This window comes from Dermacentor andersoni, chromosome 1, assembly GCF_023375885.2.
Source record: "Dermacentor andersoni chromosome 1, qqDerAnde1_hic_scaffold, whole genome shotgun sequence".
In the NCBI taxonomy this organism is placed as follows: domain Eukaryota; kingdom Metazoa; phylum Arthropoda; class Arachnida; order Ixodida; family Ixodidae; genus Dermacentor; species Dermacentor andersoni.
The window spans coordinates 132,888,196-132,910,614 of NC_092814.1; the positions used below are offsets into that span (position 1 = coordinate 132,888,196).

General features: G+C 42.5%; 1 protein-coding gene across 8 annotated transcripts in view; it reads right to left on the reverse strand.

Annotated features, from left to right (window-relative positions):
• vir (VIR_N domain-containing protein) overlaps positions 1-22,419 on the reverse strand; it is a 353,139-nt gene that overhangs the window by 68,672 nt on the left and 262,048 nt on the right. For 7 of the 8 annotated variants that reach the window (XM_055062055.2, XM_055062056.2, XM_055062050.2 and 4 more), the window contains 3 exons: positions 22,086-22,121; positions 9,749-9,796; positions 3,160-3,256 (listed from right to left, as the gene is read on the reverse strand). In XM_055062055.2, the coding sequence (XP_054918030.1) occupies positions 3,160-3,256; positions 9,749-9,796; positions 22,086-22,121 (181 nt within the window). The remainder of the gene's footprint in view (positions 1-3,159; positions 3,257-9,748; positions 9,797-22,085; positions 22,122-22,419) is intronic. The other variant, XM_055062054.2, reaches the window with a different exon arrangement.

Here is a 22,419-nt window from a genome sequence, read left to right on the forward strand (position 1 = left end):
GACTATTTGAAGCATCCTCTTGGACAATTGTGCAGTCAGCGCCCAATTTTTCGGACTCCCTAGGGGCCGACGAAACGGCCAAAAAAAAAATGAATGCCTGTCTTTTAGAGCCCTTAAGGGTTCAAATCGCCACAGGCGCGCCTGAAAAAGTTCTGAAGGCCTGCCAGTACACTTATTAGGCATATCGGTGCTCGTACTGTGACAGAAGATGGCGGGTGTACGCGTGTATAATTAAGGAATACATACGGTGGTCCCGGGTTCGAGTCCCGGACCAGGATGAATTTTTCTTCAACTGCGAGGCTTTTCTTTCGAGGACCCGTAATTTGTAGCAATTGCTGATTGGGTGGATGTCTCATTTTCGCTTACTTAAATACTGTGTCCCGTCACAGTTGCCCCTTCCCACACTTGTTATGCTTCACAGCGTAACACTGATGTAATGCGGTGAAGCTACCTTCGGGAACCGGCATTATGCAACGCGCCATGCTTTCCGAACTTCGAAGCCACTCGCGATGACCACAAAGACGGTGTCGGTGCCATTGCTGACAGCGGTGAATTCTTTCAATGAAAAACACGGTACAGAATGGCAAGAAGTTTAAGCTAAGCCTAGCATTGCCGCGGTGGTGGCTACGGCAGCCAGCGGATCTGCGTGCGAGTGTGCCGGTTCGAGGCGGCGAGGTTATCAAAATGGCGGCAGTTGTGGCTTTTATTAATGCCGTTTCGGACCTGCGGTCAGGGCAGAAAGTCCGGAAAATTGGACGGCAAAGGGTTCTTGCGTCCGAAATTTCAGCGTTCTTATACATTGACCCTATGGGATACCTACTAGTGCCACGAAGCCGTCCGAATTATCTGGCGTCCAGAAAGTCGCTCGTTGACTGTACTCTGGCAACTCCTCCAGCAGACGACGCGGCGTCAAAGACCATTCGTTACGATTCCTTTCCCTTACTTGGGCCATCATTATCGTGACTTTGGGTTCCCTCTCAATAAATTTACAGCCAATTTTTCCTGATAGAAGCACAAATTCCCTGAGTTTTCCCTGAGTTTTTCCAGACTACTCAAAATCCCTGAGAATTCCCGGTTTTCCCGGTTTGTAGACTTTGTCTGTCTACCGAATATTACGATGACGCACAGTTCAAATTTGCTTTTGGATGCTCACATAGACGTCACTATTTCCGATTTTGGCACCTAAACAATGCGAAATGTGGCAAATGCGATTGTCCTTGGCGAGCCACAGTGTCCTCTGCCAGTGAGCTCATCACAGCACCCTGTAGCAGCCACAGTATCTACGCTACATAGTAGAGCGCAGCTACATGTAACTGCAGCATTTGCTTTGTGCATGACAGGGTTAGAGTGTGCACTCACGCTGATATGCTCTTGTCTGGCTCTGCTACGTGGTGCAGACCAACTTTGTCCTGCACCAGCTTGACTGAAGAATAGTAGCCACATCCAACTAGGACATTTTGAAGCGCTATCAATAGCTCGATCATTACGAAGTGAAGTCTGCGAACGCGTCCAACCAGGAGTGACCAGGAGTGAGCGCGTGCTGGCAAGCATGCGTGTGGTCTGACCTTAAGTTTCGCATGGTTCGAGGTTGGTTGAGTGTTCAAAACTAGTCGAAATTAGTGAGGCCCGACAGCTATGACATCGATAAGCAGGGTGACCAAAGTTTAATTCCTATGCGGGAGGCCACGGCCGGGCATGAGCAGACGATAGTCAGCTTCTTCCGGAAGTATGTAATTATTATCGAAATTCGAAAACAGACTTTCACTTACTTCAGCCTGTTTATTAGACTTCGTCAATAAATATACACAGTAACAGTAGGAAGAAGCGCACTGATCCAAACACCCTTCATGATTGATGTCAGCTATTGGCCAATAGTAGCTTCATATAGGAATGCTACACTACGAAATAAAGCACCCAGAAAAGAGTGAGGAGCAGGCTTCTGCTGAAAAGAGAGCGTTTGAAAGAAAGGTGACTTCGTGCTCCGCTTGTGAGCTGCACTTGCCACACACAACTACAGAACTTGGTTGAGATGTTCACAACAGTATATGCTATCCGCAGATTGTTTTTTCACCAAGTTTGAGGGGTGGTCCAGAACCCCTTTAAGGCACGTGCCCAACGCGGTGTCATACGTAGCGGCAAATGTATGAATAAAGGCTATAAAAGCAAACACAAAGCACTCCTGTGTCCCTGTCATTTTCCACTAATGAATGGAGATGCAGGCTCCGTCACTCCGTTTTGGTTGGACGCTAACACTGCTTTTGCTCTCTTACGTCACGCATTTACGGCGCTCCAAGGTTTGTCTGAATTAACTGCTGTTCAGTCAAATATGCCTGAATTAACAATAGTTTGATGCCATTAAATATCGCATATGCCTGCCGGGACCAGAGGATGAGTCCGAATTATCTGATTTTCCAAATGAATGAGGGCTGAATAAAGAAGTTTTACTGTATCCCTAATTACCTACCACAATGTTAGTCAGCTACGGTACCCTCATCAAAGGAAGCTCCAATGGATATAGGATTTTTACTAAATGTCCTGTATAAGTAGGCTTACAAGGAGCCAGAAAGTGCCTTTCATCACCTACAAGGCGTTTGCTCTCTTTTCATGATCCATATTACACCATTTCATACATATCAGAGAATGCTAAGAAGGCTAGAGAGACTTCCCTCAATGTTTGCTTGCAAACAAAAATAGTTTGTACCATATGAAAGGACGAGGTAGGTACACATAATGTAAATAGATGCTAAGTATTAAATGGAAGTGTGAAGCATACCAGAAGCTGCGACTGCCTGCACAGGCATCAATGTTCCATTCAATTAAACGTAATAATGCTGTGCTTTCAACTTATGTTTTGCACTGTGGTACAGAAGATGAAGCCAAAGCATAATAAATATACCAAGGATTTTACCAATCTACTGGAAAGAACAAGCAACAATTTCAGTAGAAATGTTGGTTCACTGCTGTACACACAGCAGTAATGCTTGACAATGGTATTTTTAACATGACAAAGCAACTGGGCATGTTCCTCTATTTATTTTAGTATTGTATCTTGTCTCTATATTCCCAATAACTGTTTTGTAAAATTTGTCTCACTCTTTATGTTCCTTTACATACAAAATGCAAACCCAAACAGAAAGTGCTCTGAAACAAATGACTTGCCTTTCTCAGGAGTTACAGCCGCCTCTCCAAGCAACTCCATCTGGTCTTCCAGGCCATTAATCAGACTCTGAAGGGCTTTTTCATTCACCGGAAATTGCTGCAGATTAATCATACTTCAGTCAAACAAAAACAGTCAGGAGAAAAAAAAAATCAAGAATTAATAAAGCTGCAGTAAGGAGACGTTGAAGGAACATCCAAGGGTTGAGTAAAGAAGCACAGAACTTCATCTAGTCAGCATGGCTTCACTGTGGCACAGGCAGGAAAATTAGTGCACTGAAAACTTGCCAGGGACAGCAAATGCAGCACTGCACTGGCGTTTCTGTGTAGCTTTTCATTGGGCATGCACGAATACAGTCAAACCTCCTTATAACGAAACAGGATATCACGAAGTAAGTGAAACTCCTCTTGAAATCTCCATAGAGATTCATATTGCAGCATATGTAATAATGAATATAACAAAGTAATTCTGGCTCCCCTTTCAACTTCTTTAAAATGAGATTTTACTATATTCAAAATGTCAGATATGAAGGGGTGTACGGTAGCACAATTAAAATACGGGACAAAACAAGACACACAGCGCTCTGTGTGTCCCTAGCACTGTGTATGTCCCTGTGTGTCTTCTTTTGAGCAACAAGCCCACATTGCAACCCTCGTGTCAGATATGAATATTATAATAGTTAAAATTTTTGCATTCAGTTCATACACCACTTATTTGATAGTTTTCGAATAACCAATTGAACAAATACAGTAGACTTCCGTCAATTCAACTCCGGTTAATTCGATTCCGACCGAAGGTCCCAGCCAGAGCCAATGCATTTGTATGGCTCTAAACTTCCGTTATTTCGATCATAAAATTGACCTTCACAGGATAATTCAAACTTGCCCAGTCAGCATGCACTCCCATGACGACCCTGACAGCGACCTCTGTAGAAGTCTAGGCACAGCTAAGGAGTGTGTGAATGCGCTGATGTCATCTCTCATCGAAAATGCTTATTTCGGACAGCCCTAGGAAGATTTTCAAGCAATAACCGTGGCTCACCAATGTTTGATTACGGTATATATATCCAATTCTAACTTGCGCCCTTTTTTAAAAGAAAATTTGGCCGAAAATTGCCTGCGCAGTGCAATTGCACATGAAACCAAAATCGCCTTCGCAACATTTACATGCTTTGCCATATAACACAGATGTATTGCCGCAAGGCTGACTATAAAACTCCGTGTGGCGAAGCTGACTTTAGAAAACCGGTTGCCATTCTTCAACGCTTCTTCTTGCTAAAAATTCGGGTGTACGTTAGATTTCTATGTTGTTTACGAGCTTTAATGTTGTTTTTACTTCAGTTTACTACATTGTACACATTGAAAATGGGTGCGCATTTGATTCAGGGATGTGTTAGAATTGGATGGGCAAGAATCAGATGTATGCGTTAAGAGACAAAGCCGGCGATATCATTACTATATATATGGATGAGATAGTTCAAGTGGCTGAGGAGTTCTATAGAGATTTATACAGTACGAGTGACACCCACGATGATAATGGAAGAGAGAACAGTCTAGAGGAATTCGAAATCCCACAAGTAACGCCGGAAGAAGTAAGGAAAGCCTTGGGAGCTATGCAAAGGGGGAAGGCAGCTGGGGAGGATCAGGGGCGCTATTCTGGACACGCATGGCGGCTGCACGGCCGCCATTATCCGCCATGTTTACTCTCTGATTGGCTGTCGAGAGGTCACGTGTTTTGAAATTTGTGCCGGGAAGCGGAAGTATTGCAAAATGCAATTTTGCGTTTTCATCAAGATGACGAAACGTGATGTGGAGCTGCAAATTTTATGGACTAATACATTTTTTTGGTACTTGGCAGCTATATTGCGATGTTAGCGCTTCAAAAAGAATGTGAGCGGTAGTGTGCAGAAGCCAGTGCAATGCATCTGCAATTGCGCGAATATGTGGTGGCGATCCAAGATATGCGCCATGGCAGCTTGCTGATTGGCTGAAGGAATATCTCGTGAGGAGCGTCACAGGAAGGGCTGTTTCGTAAACGTCATTTTGACGATGCGTGACGTTGCGCTGGGCCGCCATTGCTGAGATTTTCCGCCATAACTTTTGCTGCGACGAGCCGCGCGAATTATGCTAATGAGCAACCATATGCAATGGCAGCCGAGAGGAATGCGTATCGCCACATTTTCCCCGTCGTTTGCCACCACGAAAATCTTTTGTTCATAACACGTGCTCATAGTATTTGCATCGCTCTCGGGTGGTGTTGGCATTTGTGTTTGGGGCCATCATTTTTTAAAAGAACGCGTTTATACGAAATAATATTGGTTGAACATAGCAAACTTTCGGCAATGTTGTCCACTTTTCACTGCTGCATTTGTATTGTGATCAAGATTAATGCCTTTTCGCACAATCAAAAGTTATGACAACGGCCTCTTTCTAATTTATAAAAAGAAATGTACGTAAGGCGGCGCCTTGAAGTTTCCTCTCACGGTGCGAGTAACCAGCGAAATGAACAAGAGATGGCAGCGCCGGCGCTTGCGTCACGCTAGTGGATATCTCTGGCGCGCGCAACGCTATCGGTTTTACTCGACCGCTCCTCAGCCAGCCGAGTCGGGCTGAGTCACTTGCGTTTCACGAGATAGTGATAACGTGGCCTAGAACGTGCGCGCATCACCACTGGCAGGTCGCGTATGTTGTCTCAAGCAAGAAAACAAGCGCGTTGGCGCCAACATGCGATGACTCATTCCATTTTCCGAGGACACGCATTCTAGCTATTGAAGCAGACGACGGCTTGCATGCAGCAGACGACGGAAGCGAGAAGCATTTTCGACGGAATAATCATACGCTTTGAGATAGCTGCTTTATTTTTACTGCGGAGGAAAACTGTTTTCCTTTACCGATAACGCTACATTCAGTGCCTTCATTTCAGTTTTATAGGCGAAACGTCAAGTTGGCGTCACGTTACGTAAGCAAAACGGGGCCACCAGCGCCATTTTGTTTGCGTCGCGCCTACGTCACGCACCGAAGAAAATGGCGGAATGTTCAGAATAGCGCCCCAGGTAACAGCAGATTTGTTGAAGGATGGTGGGCAGATTGTTCTAGAAAAACTGGCCACCCTGTATACACAATGCCTCATGACCTCGAGCGTACCGGAATCTTGGAAGAACGCTAACATAATCCTAATCCATAAGAAAGGGGACGCCAAAGACTTGAAAAATTATAGACCGATCAGCTTACTGCCCGTTGCCTACAAAGTATTTACTAAGGTAATTGCAAATAGAATCAGGAACACCTTAGACTTCCGTCAACCAAAGGACCAGGCAGGATTCCGTAAAGGCTACTCAACAATAGATCATATTCACACTATCAATCAGGTGATAGAAAAATGTGCGGAATATAACCAACCTTTATATACAGCTTTCATTGATTACGAGAAAGCGTTTGATTCAGTCGAAACCTCAGCAGTCATGGAGGCATTGCGGAATCAGGGTGTAGACGAGCCGTATGTAAAAATACTGAAAGATATCTATAGTGGCTCCACAGCCACCGTAGTCCTCCAGAAAGAAAGCAACAAAATCCCAATAAAGAAAGGCGTCAGGCAGGGAGATACGATCTCTCCGATGCTATTCACAGAGTGTTTACAGGAGGTATTCAGAGACCTGGACTGGGAAGAATTGGGGATAAGAGTTAATGGAGAATACCTTAGAAACTTGCGATTCTCTGATGATATTGCCTTGCTTAGTAACTCAGGGGACCAACTGCAATGCATGCTCACTGACCTGGAGAGGCAAAGCCGATGGGTGGGTCTAAAAATTAATCTGCAGAAAACTAAAGTAATGTTTAACAGTCTCGGAAGGGAACAGCAGTTTACAATAGGTAGTGAGGCACTGGAAGTTGTAAGGGAATACATCTACTTAGGACAGGTAGTGACTGCGGATCCGGATCATGAGACTGAAATAATCAGAAGAATAAGAATGGGCTGGGGTGCGTTTGGCAGGCATTCTCAGATCATGAACAGCAAGTTGCCATTATCCCTCAAGAGAAAAGTTTATAACAGCTGTGTCTTACCAGTACTCACGTACGGGGCAGAGACCTGGAGGTTTACGAAAAGGGTTCTACTTAAATTGAAGACGACGCAACGAGCTATGGAAAGAAAAATGATAGGTGTAACGTTAAGGGATAAGAAAAGAGCAGATTGGATGAGGGAACAAACGCGAGTTAATGATATCTTAGTTGAAATCAAGAAAAAGAAATGGGCATGGGCAGGACACGTAATGAGGAGGGAAGATAACCGATGGTCATTAAGAGTTACGGAATGGATTCAAAGGGAAGGGAAGCGTAGCAGAGGGCGGCAGAAAGTTAGGTGGGCGGATGAGATTAAGAAGTTCGCAGGGAGAACATGGCCACAATTAGCACATGACCGGGGCAGTTGGAGAAATATGGGAGAGGCCTTTGCCCTGCAGTGGGCATAACCAGGCTGATGATGAAGTGCTTTCAAATGAATCAATCAGCAGTGTGTTTTGTCGGTTTTTTTTTTTTCGGTATCTTTTTAATTTGACACACTGCATAATTCGATAAATTTTGTTGGTCCCGTAAGGGTCGAATGAACAGACGTCAACCGTATTCAGAACCAAACTAACTGAATATTTCAAAGTGCAGTCTTGAGTGCTAGCTTTTTCTCTTAGCAAGGTACATGATACAGCAGCATGGCAGCTTTGAGAAATGTTTATTGTTATTGCTGGAAGTGCAGTAGTGGGCTTGGTTTTATGCATTTGTTTCTACTGATCTACAGATATGTGCGTAATTCCCAATTTCAAGTTGCTTCCCAAGCAAATGCCATGATGAGAGAGAATCGACAGAACAGAACGCTCCTAAGTGGGAAGGTCATACAACAACAAATGCACACAGCCGATAAACCAGGCAGCCTTCTAGCACCACTGCATTCCCACACCTGGGGTAGAGACAAGCAGAAAACAACCTCCACACAGAAAACCCACAGGTTCCTTTCCAAGTGATTATCATAGCGATGCTCATTGCGATGTTTCATTTTGGTAAGATGCTATTGCCACTTACTTCACTCGTTGACAATTATCAATTATCTTTGAGGTGCTTGTGTGGTATGAAAATGAAAATGAGAATGTCCTCATGCAGCAGCCCAGGGCTTGCTGCATGAGGACAGGCACATGGCAAAATGCATCCGAGTTAAAGAATCTTAGCAGAATAATAAATACGGCAGTAAGGACAGACAGCAAGAGTGAATTATTCAATTTTCTGCATTAACCAGCCTTTACTGCAATTGCAGTTTATTTCGATTTCTTGAACAAAAGTAAATGCTTGCAGCACTTCACCAGCATGCTTACAAAATACTGATAAGCCAAGCGATCGTGAATAACACGAGAGTAGTGCCGAAGCCGTGAGTTCATGACATGACCACACATGTGCAGCAATTCAACACAGCCACAGTGAGACTGATACAACCACACACTTTTTAAATTTATTTCTAGGGGCCCTTCGCCAATGTGCAGTGGGTATCTGTATCAGTTTCGGCTATCCTGGTCTTAACCCACACCTCCCCATTGTCAAGTGCTGTGTGACCGTCCCCATCTCCTTTTCTTGCCCCTTGTGTACTCTGGTGCCGTATGCAGGCAAGAGAACAGACAATTGTTATAGCTAAGTAATGTTTAAAACAAAACAATTTTAGCTCCTCGTTAAAGATCATTTTATCAAGGTTTTACTGCACAATAAAAAATGTAACGAACACGGATATAAGGAAATACTGGATACAAAGTAAATATAAAATGTTGTTGGTCATGTTTTATTTCAATGGAGCATTCTCCAGCTATAAAGAAATTGAGAATTTGGGATCCGACACGGTATCGGTTATAGCGAAGGAAATTTTTGTTTTCACTTGCCTCAGACATATATTCTGGAAGCAAAAATTTGAAATAAAGTGGCCAACTGATTTTTCAGATGCCAGATTTTTTGGACCTGCAAGATTCCTGCAGCACCACCGTATAATGGCAATAACTGATATTTCAGATGTCTCACGGTGTTTCAGGCATGAATCGCACTTGTGATGCAATAAACATGGAAGTCATAAACAAAGCTGCTGCCATGTTAACTGCCACAAAAACGCAACTTTGATTGCTGATTCCCTACTAAGTGGCACTGGTTAAGCCAAGGGGCCTCTTAAGTGCAGCTGGCTCGGTATGGTTGGACCATAGTCGGCAAGCTAACGTGCCAATCCTGCGCGATAAGACCAATCACACAGTTACAGATTTGCAGCGGTGCAGAGTGCACGTAATTTATTGTTGTTTCCGTGCCTTGTATCAGCACGGCAAAATGTCTATGGGTCATCAAAATTTGCAGAACTTTTATCGGCTTGTTGGAGGCTCCCCGCTTGCATTCTTTTTGCATAGACCTGACCGTGAGTTTCTCCCTCGCAGATGTATGTGTGTATGATTCTAACAAATATCAGATATAATGAATGTATTTTTGTCTCCAATGCAACTTCGTGATAACAAGGCTAGATTGTATTATGTATTTAGTTATTTAAGCATTGAGCAAAAAAAATATATATATGAAGTGCTGGTCATACCGAGTCTCCAATTTCTGGTGACTTCTTCAATTCTTCCTGATATTCGTCCTGAAAAAAGAAACAAAAAGAAAGCTTCATTTTCAAGCTGCTCAAAATATCAGAAAAATTTGCATCTATGGCTAGAAAGCAGCCACCACTGCAGCTCAATTCATAAAGGAGAGAGAAAAGCATGAAGAGGTTGTAGGTTTGGTTCTAAGTGGCAGCAGGTTCTTTTTTGCATTCTTAAGAACTATGACCTTGAGTACACACCTTTTCTAGTTTATGTATGTGCTTTATTATTGAACTTCCAACACAGTACACAAGCAGCAGGAAACTTGGAACAGCAAAGACTGACAAACCACACATTGTCTTTAGATCACGCCAACTTTCTCAATGACTTTGCTGCTGCATATTTCACCTCCAAGAACTATACTGAATAAACTTGCTCAAAGCAAGTACAGTAAAAACTTGTTAATTTGGATTTCATGGGACCAAGAGAAATGTCTGAATTAACCGAATGCCAAATTATCGAGGGTATCAAGAAAACAAACATGCTTTTATTTACTGAATAAATGGGCCACTCATGTTTCTATTTTGCACAAAAGCAGTGCAGAAGCTGCACTTCTCATCATCTCGTGGATCATTAGCACTCGCAGCGGCGAAGGCCTCACGACTTCCTTCACAGCACGGCTGCAGTGCGCGTCTTCATCTGAGACAGGCTTTTTACTACAATGCCCACATCTCGATTATTTTTTTGCCAGTGAGCTGGTCGCTGTCTATCATGATGTAGCCGATGCTCTTCATCTTCGAAAGCTTGTCAAAACTAAACTACTGCTTGCTGCAACCGCTGCAGACAAAGCCGTGACCACCGTCAACGCGACCTTGCGGTGTTGAAGGTGTGCGGCTGACGCAAGCACCGAGACAAAATGAAACTACCGTTTGCTTCAATTACAGACGAAACCTTGGTTGCTATCAATGAAATCATGGATGGCGACTACGCAGTTATGAAAGCACGCTACCGATGCGCGTACTGACGCCTGACTCAAAAGGAAACCACTGTTTGCCGCCACCACTGCGGACGAAACCGCGGCCGCCATCGATGCGATCATGGATGGCGACTACACAGTCATGAAGGCGCGCGGCCGACGCACGCACCGAGTCAAAGCAAAACAACTGTTTCCTGTAATCACCGCGGACGAAATTGTGGCCACTATCAACGCGAACATGTATGGCAACTACACAGTCATGAAGGCACGCAGCTAACGCGGTGTTGTGCGCGGCGGTGAACGCAAGGCTTTAAAAGCACAAATAGGCACGAAGCGTTCTGGCGTTACTGTCATTCACATGCAATTTCCACTAATGACTACGGCGATGCGGACTAGCGATGCACTAATGCAATTTCTGCTCTTTGGTATCGCACATTTGCGATGCTCTAGCCCTCGCCAAGCTCCGCGAGTTGTCCGAAATAACCGTGTGGCCAAATACGTCTGAATTAACGAGAGTTTCATTGCATTAGATAATGCATACACCTGCCAGGACCAAAGGACCAGTCCCAATTATCTGATTTTCCGGATTATTAAGGATCGAATTGACTAGGTTTTACTGTACCCCACTAGCATACAATATTTTGCACTGCCTCAAGAAGGCAGCACAAGTACATCACTCCTATTTTGAATGCATTCTTTATTAAAATCTTGCATCACCCCATCTAACACCACGAAATCTTTCTTTGCAGAAAACTTATCTTTTGTAAAAAAATGATACGATATTCATATTGTCGTACAACAAGCCCAAATTCGTAAATTTTACAAAACATTCTGGAGAATCGGCAGGTATGCTTTGGGTACAATTGAAGTGAGGACTGCATAAAAAGATTTTGCCGCAGGACAACTGCGGTTGTAATGCAGAGGTACCAGTTCTTAAGTGAATGCAAGGCGCAGAACTCTTCTGTTCAAGAATTTCTGCCCTTGAAGGCACCTCACCAGGTTACATAGCAGATTATGATAATACGCTGAAAGTTGTTACGTGCCCTCTAGGGAGTGTTCTACCACAAGAATTTTTCAAATTGGCTCATGAACTGTTTCACTTCCCCTCCCAAGTTATATCGTGTTGTACACACAGACAACCCCCTGCTACTCCCGAGTATACTCCTGTTGCCTTTTTATCTCACTCCATGCAACTCCCAAGACAACTTGTGTAAAAAAAAAAAAAAAAACTCGTGGCTATGTCGTGCTATATTTGGAGAGGTCACATAAACACACAGAACATTCTTTTTCTACAGTGCAAAGGACACGGACGAGACACAGCACTGTGTAAGTGCACTCATCTCGTCCATGTCCTTTGTGCTGTAGAAAAAGAATGTCACACCAACTTGCCCAAGCTTTAAAAATGTCAACATAGAACATGTAGGTCAAATTTTAGACAACAGATGGAGTGTGCATGACATCCGCATTACTTGTCTGTCTCAGCAGCGCATCCATGGCATGTGAACGCGCCACATGCGTCTACGCTTTGACAGACAAGAAATTTAGGGACTGCTGATGAATTCGGACTGGGGTAAAAGTGTCAACAACGAAGCAGCTCAGTTAAATGGCTTGTCGAGCGAAGACAGTGAAGAAGAGCCTCTGCAGCCTAAAAATCTGAGCAAGAGGAGAAAACACGACGAATGTTAGCTGGAAGAAGAAGAAAGAATTCAAGCCTTAGAAGCATGCTTTTGACCCATCTTCTCCAGGCATCTGCAATGGCATCACAAGGGTGGCCAGTGAGCTTGAGGTTTTTGAGAGTTTGTTTACACCAGTAAGGAGTGAGAAAAAGAACATAGTAAGGAGCGAGAAGAGAGTCAGAAAAAAACTTGGCAGTGAAAGGGTTAATAGCTAGGATAGAAATATTTCAGTGTCACGAACACGATTTCAGGAAGCGAGCATCAGCACCAACATAGACACTCTCTGCACTTGCCCCTCTCTAGCCTCTGCAAACGAAATTCTTTCCTTGCATTCCCCCATACTGGAGCTAGAGGAGTGTGTGAAGCTTACATCACGGACTCCGCCTTCTTCTTTTTGTGCCTCTCCGCACCTCGCTTTTTTGTTGGCGCACTTTCGCTGACGGTCTTGCACGCAAGCTGTTACATTTGTCTCATTTCATACAGTGCACAGGAACACCTGACTAGCTGCATAAGTCAGTGCTACACAAACACCGAGGCAGACGCAAGCAGGTCAGAGCATGATCGCATGCTGGAACACAGTAGAAAATAACATAGTTTTGCCTTCTGTGCGCACGCGACTTCACAAGGGAACAAGCAAACAAAATGGAAGCACATCTCTCTTGCAATGGTACGACATAAAACAAAGACATGCAATCGTTTGGTTTGTAGGTTTTATTATTTCTCTAAACTTCAGCTATTGAAGCAACAGATTAAACAAATATAACTGCTGTTGCCTTCAATAATTCTCAAAGTCATGTGCCACCGTGAGTGACGTCTCAGCATGGTGAACTAGGAAAGCACATTTGCGCAATTGACGTCAACTCTCCGGCTGGGAGCACGGCGTCCACGCGGAGATGGGCACAGGTTATTTGGTTTGAAATTTCAGATCTTTTCGTGGCAACTAGCGGTCTAATATTTTGCATGTACGATCGTTAGCGCACATTGTATGCTCTGTGCTTGACAGTTTGAAATGGCCAGACTTCGTGAAGAGCCCCTTATACGCTTTTAGGCACCGTATACAGTCAAACCTCAATATAACAAACCTCAATTTAATGAAATTCGTGATGTAACAAACTACATTAACTTCTCGATCTTAGTTGTATTGGAAATCATGTCCTTTTTTTACGATTTAATAAAGTAATTTGGTGACATGGTTTCAATTTAGCTAAGTTTTCGGCCATTTCAAGCACACGGCACCAGCCGCCTGTTTCCAGAACGACACCCGGCACACCGCCTGGCAACCTTGGAACTCTCCGACGTCAGCAACCACGGGACCACATTGCGCGCAATTTAAGCAGCAAGGAATCGCCAAATCCTCCGGGCACAACACCGCCAGACCAACGATGTTCACAACGCTTCTAACCTTTCAGGTGCTGACGTACCTGATACCTGGACCCGTTTGCCCTTCCTTCACCGCCCAAAGCCCGTCTGGAACCAGCTACCTGCACAAAGCAAGTTCTCTGCCAACCTCTCACCCTCCTGTCAAGCCAAATGGCACCAGCCGCCTATTCTAAACCTTGCAAAAATTCTATTCCTATTCCGCTTATTCTAAACCTATGCAAAAATGCTCTTGGTTTAACATTGAACAGCAGCGATATTGAGCGTGCACACAGCCTTGGAAGATTCTCCGCAACAAAAAAATGCCCTATAGTAGTAAAACTGGCCCACTTCAAGATGAAAAAAACATACTGGCTTGTGGGCGTAAGCTAAAAGATACATGTTTTGCCGTCAGAGAAGATTTTGCCCCAAGCACGCGCTTTGCACGCTGAAAATTGTTAAAATTTATCCAGCCCCAAAAATGCGCATTTAGGCTCAGCCTGGACAAGCTGCATGTAGGCAGCGGATGCTATTTTTATGATGCTGTATCCGATAGCGTCATTGAACACACCACAACACCTAACAGCAATGAACTGCCAGCTCCAAGTGATACCTTATCTGACCAGCCCCAGTGACATATAAGAAATTCCGTGCCTGCTTCATTCAAAAACCGCCCCGATTCATTTTTTAACATTAGCGTGGCTCATTTTTTAACATTAGTGTGGCTTTTACTAACATCCACAGTATAATTCCAAAACGTGACGAACTCGAAAGCTTCATAGACACCACAGCCGATGTGATTTTACTAACGGAAACGTGGTTAAATAAGGATGTCAGTGACCATGAAGTTTTTCCATCCTACCCTAACTTTACAGTTTATCGACGCGATCAGCATGATAGGCGAGAGGGAGGTGTACTAATTGCCACTAGAGACAGCTTACCATCATCACTGATAAATCACGACGACAACATCGAACTAACATGGGTAAGCCTGCACAATACAATTGGCAAAATAGTGTTTGAATCTGTTACCGTCCACCAGATAGTAACCCCTCATTTTGCGATTTCTTACGCCATTCTTTAGAACAAATAAAAAAAGATATGCCTGCTGCACCTATCTTCCTTTTTGGAGATTTTAATCATCCCAGCATCAAATGGCCACAACTTTCAGTACCTAACAATATACCACCCTATAGTGAACCCAAACAGTTTCTTGAATTACCTCTAGACTTTAACCTCCACCAAGCAATAACATGCCTAACTAGGGGTGACAACACCCTGAATCTCTTGTTAACATCTAGCACAGAAAACATAAAAAATGTGACTTCGCTCCCTGGCTTTATTGACCACAGCGTACTTCATATCGGCATTTCATTGCCTTTAAAAAAGAAAGCCCCCAAGCAAAAATTAATCACTCATTACAAGAAAGCTAACTTCGACGCATTTAAACGCGAACTTCCACTCTTCTACGAAGATTTTCGACAGACATACTCTGCTCGCTAGGTCAACGCCAATTGGGAATTATATAAAAACACTATGCTAAAATTAAAAAACATATATATTCCTACTACCCTTATAAATACTGACAAAAATAACAGTGATTTACACAAAGCCTAAAACGTCTACTTAATGAGAAAAACGCCAGTATCGGAAAGCAAAATTAACTAATAACCACAGAGCTTGGGACAGGTACGAACTAAGTGCCAAAAAATACATTAAGGAATTGAAAGCTTTCAAAAGCAAATTTTTTTCAACTGACCGCTTATCAATCCTTCAGTCTAACACTCGTAAATTCTATCAGATTATCTCCCCACCTAAGCGCCAAACTCAGCTCCAGTTATCAGACGATGACAACGTACTAATTGAAACTGAAAAATGTGCTACAGCCTTTAACAACTTCTTCACATCAGTATATTTTCCTGCTATAAACTTTAGTTCTACCGAATTACCACACCACTTGCCGACCCCAACGCCTGATATCCAGATTAACGCTGATGGAATAGCTAGGCTAATACATGCTCTAAAATGATCCTCCTCGGCTGGTTGCGATCAAATCAGCATCAAATTACTTAAGAACAACATTTCCCTGTCAAGCGCAATACTTAGCTTACTTTTCCAACAATCAATCAGTATTGATGAAGTTCTCCACGATTGGAAAAAGCTCAAGTCATTCCCGTCCATAAGCCTGGTAATCGAACAAAAGCAGCTTACTTTTCCAACAATCAATCAGTACTGATGAAGTTCTCCACGATTGGAAAAAGGCTCAAGTCATTCCCGTCCATAAGTCTGGTGATCGAACAAAAGCATGTAACTATCGCCCAATTTCTCTAACCAGTATCCTGTCTAAACTGTCGGAACATATCATAGAAACTAATCTAATGAACTACCTTGAATCAATTAACTTGTTCTATTCATAGCAGCATGGTTTTAGTAAACTATTATCCTGCGAAACTCAGCTCTCTGAATTCACCGATGAAATCTTGCAACACATAGATGATCACCTACAAATTGACGCCATCTTCTCAGACTTTTCGAAGGCCTTCGAGCGTGTTCCCCACAATCGCCTACTTGCCAAATTATCTGCTCTCGGAATCCCACCATCACTGATCACTTGGATCGAGAGAGAGAGAAAGAAGAAACTTTTATTGTCAAGGTTGAGGGGAGTTTTCTTTCCCAGCAGTGTGGGCTAACGTGGCGTCTGCTTCGCCGCGACGCTATCAGCCAATTCCGCCAACCGTATTTAATCTTGCGGGTTGGAAGTTTTCGTCTTCATCTCCCACTCTTCGTGTGAAGGAGCTCGCCTAAAGAGTTCTCTCGGGGGAAGGTTCTTTTGGCATCCCCACAAAATGTGATCTTGGTCCGCCAGGGGGCAGTTACAATGTTTGCAGTTTGGTGGATATTCACCACCGGTCATTGCAGCTAGCCTTCTTGGACTAAGTACAGATCTAGTCTGTACTCTCCTGAGATTAGTGGCCTGTATTCTTGTCAGTGTCTCGTGCGGGGATGGATATATTCACTTGGATTCGCGGTAATAAACTGTCATTTCGTTAAAGGTGTGGATACCTTCATGTTGCTCAACCCCGTCGGGCAAGCCCACCTCCCGGTTACCAGCTGCTCGGGCGCAGGCTTATCCCCCCTTTTATTCTTAATCTATATCAATGACCTGCCATCTAGCACAAAAACCAGACTTCGACTTTTTAATGATGACTGCATCATCTACAACACCATGCATAACCCTGGTGATTCCATTGACCTACAAAAAGACATAGACACTATCGTTTCCTGGTGTGAAAAATGGTTAATGCCTCTTAACCTTAATAAGTGCCAATGTATGTCCTTTTCCCGTAAGTGCAGCATCACAAATTACGCGTACCATATAAGCTAAACTAAAATACCACAAACAGACTGCTATAAGTATCTAGGTGTTCACTTGACATCGTCATTATCATGGGTTACTCACATTGAAACAATATGCGCAAATGCCTCACGTACACTTGGTTTTTTGTGTCGCATCTGAAATCTGCATCGCCTGCTATTAAAAAATTTGCATATCAGACAAACGTTCGGCCGAAATTGGAGTACACTTCATCTCTCTGGCACCCCTTATCTCACCTAAGAATTAGAAGCCATTCAGAATTGTGCTGCCCGCTTTATCATGTCAAACTAGTCAAGTAAAGCTAGCATAACTGAACTAAAATGCACACTCGATCTTCCCAGTCTCCAATCACGTAGTATCATCTCGCGTCTCTGCATGCTTCACTCTTTCTACTATCACCCAATAGCCAGACACCCTTGACTACAACCCCCGCCTAGAATCTCACCGCACCTCAACCACAGCTGTCCAATCACGTACATTCAGTGCCGCATGTCTTTGATGAAGGATTCTTTTTTTTTTTCCAAATGCAATAGTGCTGTGGAACACTCTTACAAACTGTATTGTTTCTTCCGCCGACCACACGACTTTCCATGCGAAACTAACAATCCACCTCACTTAGAATGTTTTGTTAAAAATGCACTTGCTACTTGACCCCTGTTAAGTAATTAATTGTTAGTGATTCGTTCTCATGCATAGTATGTTCTGTCAGCTTTTGAGTGATGAAGAGTTCCTCATACATTGTTTGCCCCTGCCTTACGTAATGCCTCTAGGCCTTTAAGGCTTCAATAAATGAAATGAAATGGAAATGAAATATACTTGCAGCCATATGGTTAGTAGCCTCCCTTCATCTAGTTGTAATTATACTACTTTTCACGACTTCAATCGTGCTGATGACATCTCAATTATTGATGTGTTATGTAATTCTTTTGAACAGTTCGAACAGCTTAGCTTGTCCTGCAATGCTAATATATTAGTTTCATTCTTTGAAAATATTGTCCTTAAATACATCCGAAGCTTTGTTCCTCTGAAAACTAAGAAACAAAACCCAAAGGTCCCTTGGATGACTAGAGAATGACAACACATGTTCCATCATATTTCCAGACTGAGACGCCTAAAGCAGGCGGGTGACATCCATGCTACAGCACAGTTTCATATAATTAAGGATGAATATTGCGTGAAGTCAAAGGAAGCTAGAGATTCTTATTATAATGCTATTTTAACTAATTTATTGCACAATAATCTTAAAAAATTCTGGAGCACAATTTTTTTCTAAAGTAAGCTCTAGCAATACTTTTATCATTAACGATGCACCCTCTAGTAATCCTAAGCTAATCGCCACAGCATTTAACAAGCATTTTCAATCTGTTTTCACAATAGACAACCGCAACGTTCCTCCTTACAGCAGTGATGTGTATCCTCCTATTGAAGATGCCTTTGTCTCGGAGGAAGGTGTCCTTAATATGATCCTGAACCTTGACACAAAAAAGAGTTGCGGCCCAGATGAGATTCCTAATAATTTCTTCATTGTTATTCTCTTTGGTGTTGTCGCTACCTAATGCTCATATTCAAGAAATCACTATCATCTAGTATAGTCCCTTCGTCATGGAAAACAGCAATAGTGATTCCATTGTATAAATCTGGTGACAGACAACGTTTGTTAAATTATAGGCTGATCTCTCTAACATCCTACTCCTGCAAAATGTTGAAGCACATACTACCCAGGCATATTTCAGACTTCCTTGTTAATAACGATATTCTATCTAACTTTCAACATGGTTTTCGTCGTGGTTACAGTGCTACCACTCAATTGATAGAATTTAGTCACGACATTGTTAGTGCGCTTGATTTAGGTTAACCAATTGATTCTATCTTTATTGACCTCTCCAAAGCTTTTGATACAGTTATTCATTCTTTTATGCAAGCTTGCCTCAATGTTTACCAATCCTTCTCTTCTTCACTGGATTGCAATTTTTCTCACTGGCCATTCACAAAGCATTTATTTTAGGAACACTAACTCTTCTGCTGTTGACATAACATCCGGTGTGCCAGAGGGTTCTGTCCTGGAGCCACTACTCTTCTTGCCGCACATCAATGATCTACCATCTAACATACCTGTTAATATACGTTTATACTCGGACAACTGCGTGCTTTATCAAACTATCACTTTACCTAAAGATCGTAATCTTCTTAACAATTCCTTTGATCATTTCTGCCAATGGCGTAAAACCTGGCAAATGACTATGAATTTTAAGAAAGCCGTGTACATCTCATTTTGTAGGCATATGTTTCCATCCACGTTTCCTTATGCACTTGATAGTTGCGCACTGGAAAAAGTGTCTGAATATAAATACCTGGGTCTTTATTTTACTAATAACATGTCCTGGTCTCATCATATCAATTATATTTGTAATAAAGCACTTAAAAAGCTAGGCTACTTATGGCGTACTCTGCGCACTGCTCCTTTAAAAATTAAAGTAATCACTTAAAAAACAGTTATCTGCCCACTTTTGAAGTATGCCTGTGTGGTATGGAATCCACATAAGAAATCAGACACCGTGAAGTTGGAAATGGTTCAGAAAAAGGCTATCAGGTTGATCTACCGTCGATATGATTGCAACTTTTCTCCGCCTTCCAAACTTTCAGAGTTAAATCTAACTACTCTCAGCATCCGTCGCAACACAGAATCCCTAAAGCTCTTCCACTCATTAATTAACTCGCAAAACACTTCTTCCCTTAATACATACATAAAATTTGCTGGACCTTCCATATCTAGGAGGTATCGCCACCTTAATACTGTACCCTATCGGTCACGAACTGATGCATTTAAATATAATTTTTTCGTTCTCTGCCGTTCGTTCTCTTCCATTGGACGATTTCTTGCTTAAACTTGAATGTCATTGATCTATTTTTGGTTCTTGTTTTTTCTCTTTGTCGTGCTGCCTACATTGCACATTTTTGTATGATATACAACTGCATAATTCCCCACTCCTGCCATAGCCCTAAAAGGGCTGCAGTATGTAAAAATAAAATTAAAATAAATAAATATAGCGAGGAAGTATAAAAATGTCAGCTGAGGAAAAAGCTATTTTAAGCGCGCTTCTGCATGAAAAGTGAGTGGAAAAAACACCGTCCAACCGAGCGCACCGAGACGTGGTAGGCAGGAAACACTGCTGTGCCATTTGTCACGTTGGCAAACAACTGCCAACGACCGTGGGATGGCGGCGGCTCACAGCGCTCGGAGAAACACGAGAGCTGACTGTTCCTTCTCCGCAAGGGGATGGGGAGGGGGTTCACGCATTATAACGTGATCAGGCACATTGTCAGGAATGGAGGAACAGAGGCAGGAACGTAAGCCTATCTGCCTGCTCCTCCAAGCGTGCGTCCACACACGGGCCAGGCGCTGTATCTTGGAGGTTTTTTCCGCAGCAAATGCTAAGTACGAGTCGAGACATTCGGTGCCTTGATGCACGTTGCATTTCAGCGTGTGTAGTGTTGGCGGTCGTGTAATCACAAGTCTCTGAAACATAGTGAAAAGTGCTCGCTCACGCTGTAACAGCGAGTTCTTGGTCATCGAGTGAGAGCTGTTACCCGAGTCCATACGACATCGATATAACTATGAACCTTACTTCGTGTAGTTGTCTCCTTGCTGTGACTTTTCTTGTTTCTTGTTTTTTTTTTTTTTTTCTCCAGGATGGATATCTGTATCTCGTTACACTTTTGTTTTTAATTTATGGGCACCAGCTACGAGCACTAAACGCGGTCAGCCATGGCATCCAAGATTCACGGCGCCGCACGACGCAACACACACGAAGCTTGGACGCCATGAGTCACGTCGAAGCACTGCTCTTGGCGGAATCTGCACCCCACGTGCTGGCACCCATAACCGCGCTATTACGGACTGACCTCACAATTTGTTTATAAGTGTTTACTAACATACTATCCACCGGGAATGCTCTGGGAACTTGTGAAGTTGACAATGCTGAAACTTCAACACCTCGAATTAACGAAATTTGCGATTTAATGAAGTTTTTCACTGCAAGCACAATTTCATTATATCAAGGTTTGACTGTATAGGGATTTTTCTATATTTATTGTTTAGTCAGTGTCACCTTATTTGCATCCGTTTAAAACAATGTGCGGTACTGTAGTAATACACTTCTCTTTTTCAATGAGAACAATTCCTTATGTGCATCTGGTGGCATGCTGTTCTCATTTTATTGTTATTATTAATTTCTTTCTTTGCATTCTTTTTTTATTCATCAGCCCACCCTCTTCTAGGACCTTTTGTCCCCTTAATCCCATTCCTTGCAGAGTAGCATGTAGGTGAATATATGCTGGCTAAACCCTCTACTTTTCAATAAACAGCTTTCTTCTTTGCTCTATGTTGTTGTAATGGTGGCTAGATAAATTGAAAGCAGTTTATCATTTACAAGCTCCACAGTTGTCTGGACACCCACTTAGACATGGTATTACATACACCTGCAAAATAATGGATATGAGCCTTATTTTTTAACCAAGTGAATTCCAACTGAACTTAATATTTCACCTTGTTTAGAAATGCAAAAAAAAAAATTATATTCAATTCGATATTCCAGGATCGTTTTTCTCAAATACTATTTGTACTCGATAAAAACTACCACTATTCAAACACCACTAAAAATTATTATGTTAGTTTATTTATTAAAGCATACATAAAACTGCCCACATAAAAAAAATTCTCACTTTATTGTTACCTAAAAAACATTTTGCTTGTTTTTCCTCTAAATAAATCACTCAAGAAAAATTTTAAGCTGAAATAAAAATTGTGACCCTGGAGGCATTCAATTTGAAAAAAATTTGAGCCTCAAGGGGTTTATGAAATACAGCTTATAATGAACTCCATTTCCCTTCACCATCTATTTGTTATAACGAGGGTTTACTGTACTTTTAGTATCATGAAGCAAACAAATATATGGAATTCTTACCGCGTCTCTAATTTCCGCCAGCTTCTTTAACTTTTTCTGAAAAATAAACAAAATTACAAATAAGCAGGTCACTCAAAATTTCTAAATTATTTCCATCTCCTCTAGAAAATAGTCACCATAAAAGCTCAGTTCACAGAGCAGAGTAAAAAAACATATGCCAGTTGTAGGCTTGATTCCCAGTGGCAGGGTTCACAGTAGAAGCTTTGGCATGAATGGGCGCCCCATCAAATACCCATCACAGCCCCCCAGACCCTATACATTAGAACCTAGTTCGTACGTATTAGAAAAAAAGCGAGAAAATATGTACTAACCGGGAAAACGTATCATCTAAAGT